This window comes from Hemibagrus wyckioides, linkage group LG28 (assembly GCF_019097595.1).
Source record: "Hemibagrus wyckioides isolate EC202008001 linkage group LG28, SWU_Hwy_1.0, whole genome shotgun sequence".
NCBI classification, from domain to species: Eukaryota; Metazoa; Chordata; class Actinopteri; order Siluriformes; family Bagridae; genus Hemibagrus; species Hemibagrus wyckioides.
Genome location: NC_080737.1, coordinates 2,617,024 through 2,619,523, shown reverse-complemented (window position 1 = coordinate 2,619,523; position 2,500 = coordinate 2,617,024). Strand labels below are relative to the sequence as shown.

General features: G+C 42.6%; 2 protein-coding genes across 5 annotated transcripts in view; one reads left to right on the top strand and one right to left on the bottom strand.

Annotated features, from left to right (window-relative positions):
* The window catches only part of iqcd (IQ motif containing D), an 8,867-nt gene that overhangs the window by 2,328 nt on the left and 4,039 nt on the right, over positions 1-2,500 (bottom strand). For 2 of the 3 annotated variants that reach the window (XM_058383466.1, XM_058383465.1), the window contains exon 4: positions 290-932. In XM_058383466.1, the coding sequence (XP_058239449.1) occupies positions 290-835 (546 nt within the window). In that variant the 5' untranslated portion in view covers positions 836-932. Of the gene's footprint in view, positions 1-289; positions 933-1,573; positions 1,992-2,500 lie in introns of those variants that run through there. The other variant, XM_058383464.1, reaches the window with a different exon arrangement.
* tpcn1 (two pore segment channel 1) overlaps positions 2,112-2,500 on the top strand; it is a 22,627-nt gene continuing 22,238 nt past the window's right edge. The window contains exon 1 of one of the 2 annotated variants that reach the window (XM_058383461.1): positions 2,112-2,500. This exon is cut by the window's right edge and continues 14 nt beyond it. In XM_058383461.1, the coding sequence (XP_058239444.1) occupies positions 2,445-2,500 (56 nt within the window). In that variant the 5' untranslated portion in view covers positions 2,112-2,444. The other variant, XM_058383462.1, reaches the window with a different exon arrangement.

The following is a 2,500-nucleotide window of genomic DNA, read 5'->3' as shown; positions in this document are numbered from 1 at the left end:
AGTGAGACAAATAGAGAGAGAAAGTCAGACAGACAGATAGAGTGAGACAGTGACAGAGAGAGAGAGAGTCAGACAGACAGATAGAGTGAGACAGAAAGAGAAAGAGAGAGTCAGACAGACAGATAGAGTGAGACAGAGAGAGAGAGAGTCAGAGAGACAGACAGACAGAGTGAGACAGAGAGAGAAAGAGAGAGTCAGACAGACAGATAGAGTGAGACAGAGAGAGAGAGAGAGTCAGACAGACAGATAGAGTGAGACAGAGAGAGAGAGAGACAGCGTGCTGCTTCACCATTTGGTCTCGGTATGTTGTGGTCTCTCTAACTTCCTGTTCCAGCCGGTGAAGGACCTCTACATTACGTTCTTGTCTTTTTCTCACTTCCTGGCCGTATCTCTTGCGTTCTCTCTCCTCTCGGGGCGTGGTCAACATCCGCTCCATTAGCACATGTCTGAGCTCCCGTAGCCCCGCCCCCAGTTCCTGCACAGCCCTCTGGTCCTCAGTGATTGGCCCCGCCCCTTGGAGCACTGCCTTCACTGTCTCCGCCCATTGGTGAGGCCTCACATGGCGCAGGAAGTTCCTCAGTGAGTCCTGCATGGCGATGGCTTGGTCTTTCCTCGTCTCCGTGTCCTGCAGCGAGCGGAACTCCTCGGAAAGTCGTAGATGTTCTCTGAGCGACTCCACCGCAGTGTCTCCAAGCTCCTGAGAGATAGACTCGGGGTGTAGGAGTTCACACGGCAGCAGCAACAGCACATCTATCTTACACACACACTCGTCCAGCACGCTGATGATGCGCTGAGCTTCTGGAGACACCAGCTTCTTCCTGCTCACCGCTGCCATGTTGTTTAGCGTGAGCTTTATTTAGAGAACTGAGCGGTGCGGTTTGAGCAACAGGAGGCACTGCTGAACTTCCTGAAACCATGAACCGAGATCTGAGCTAAGAAAACAGACACAGGTTCAATTAAGTTTGGAATTTCAGAAAACTTTTTTTTCAATTAGTCTGGATTGGCAGCAAGAACACACACACACACACAGCTTCACTATCGAGTCAGACAGACAGATAGAGAGAGAGAAAAAGAAAGAGAGAGTCAGACAGACAGGTAGAGTGGGACAGAGAGAGAGAGAGAGAGAGAGAGAGAGAGAGAGACAGACAGACAGGTAGAGTGGGACAGAGAGAGAGACAGAGAGAGAGAGAGAGAGAGAGAGAGAGGGGAAATCAAGATTATCTCTAATATATGTGGTTGAAATGTACGTAAATTGATATATGGCAAAATATTTCAAAATAACTACTACTATAATAATAATAATAATAATAATAATAGTAATAATAATAATAACAACAACAATAATAATAATACTGATAATAATAACAACAACAATAATACTGATAATAATGATAATAATAATAACAACAATAATAATAAGAATAAAAACTGAAAAGAATAAACAAATTTACGACAAACCGGAAGTGCAAAATTATTGTAATTATAAGTCTGGCTGAAATGTTGTTTTTATTATTATTATTATTATTATTATTATTATTATTATTATTATTATTATTAAATTCTATTTACTCACTCGTTTCTATATGTAAAACATCTTCAGAAAAACAAATAAGCAGTTTAAAACTTCATTAGAAGAGTTATATATATATTCATTATAAAGTTGAATCCGACACGAAAAGCGATGAAAGTGCAGTTTGGTGTTTGTTGGTGTTGCTATGACACTGTTGCCATGGCGCTTGCTGACGTTTCATTTCCTAATCTTTAAAACTAAACAGCTTTACCGGGTTACGTCATCATATATAAATAATAACTATAATTTCATAATATTTAAATATTTTTTGTTGATCACAGTTCAGTGTTTTCGCATCGCTTATGTTATGAAAAGTTTCTCGCGACGCGTCATTCAGAGAGGTGGTTTCCAGCACTGTCGTAAAAATCGAGGCGTAAAGTGAACGTCTGCGCGGCTTTTGGCTCGCTCCGATATGGCACCACGTTCCCTGTTCACGCGCATCGCTCGGCTTGCTACATAATACACCAAGTGCGCACTTTGTAGTGGCACTATCGTTCAAAAGAGCGCATTTTAGGATACGGCCTCAGCTGTATTGAAGTTAGCTAGCATGTCCGAACAGTGTTAGTTTCGCTATTCGGTTTCGTGTAATCCGAGCATGAATTAGAGAGTGTGAAGAATACAGAAGTGTGTTATTTGTAGTGTGTCAGTCATTTAGTTTGTGTTGACGTTTTTCCAACTCTGACAGGAAATAAAAAAGCAAGTTTATCGAGGTTTGGGAGGTGCAACTTTGAGGCAGGATCAGTGACATGCTCAGGCTTGGTGCAGGAGGGTGTTTTCGGGTTGTAGGGTGTGTGTGAGAGATTGTGTACAGATGTGAGTGCAGCTGTGGCCTGGTTCATTTACAGAGAGAGGGACTGAGACAGAAAACTGCAGGATGTCTGACGGGGATGATGATGTGCCTCTGATCTTAACCTGGGACGAAACAGCTGA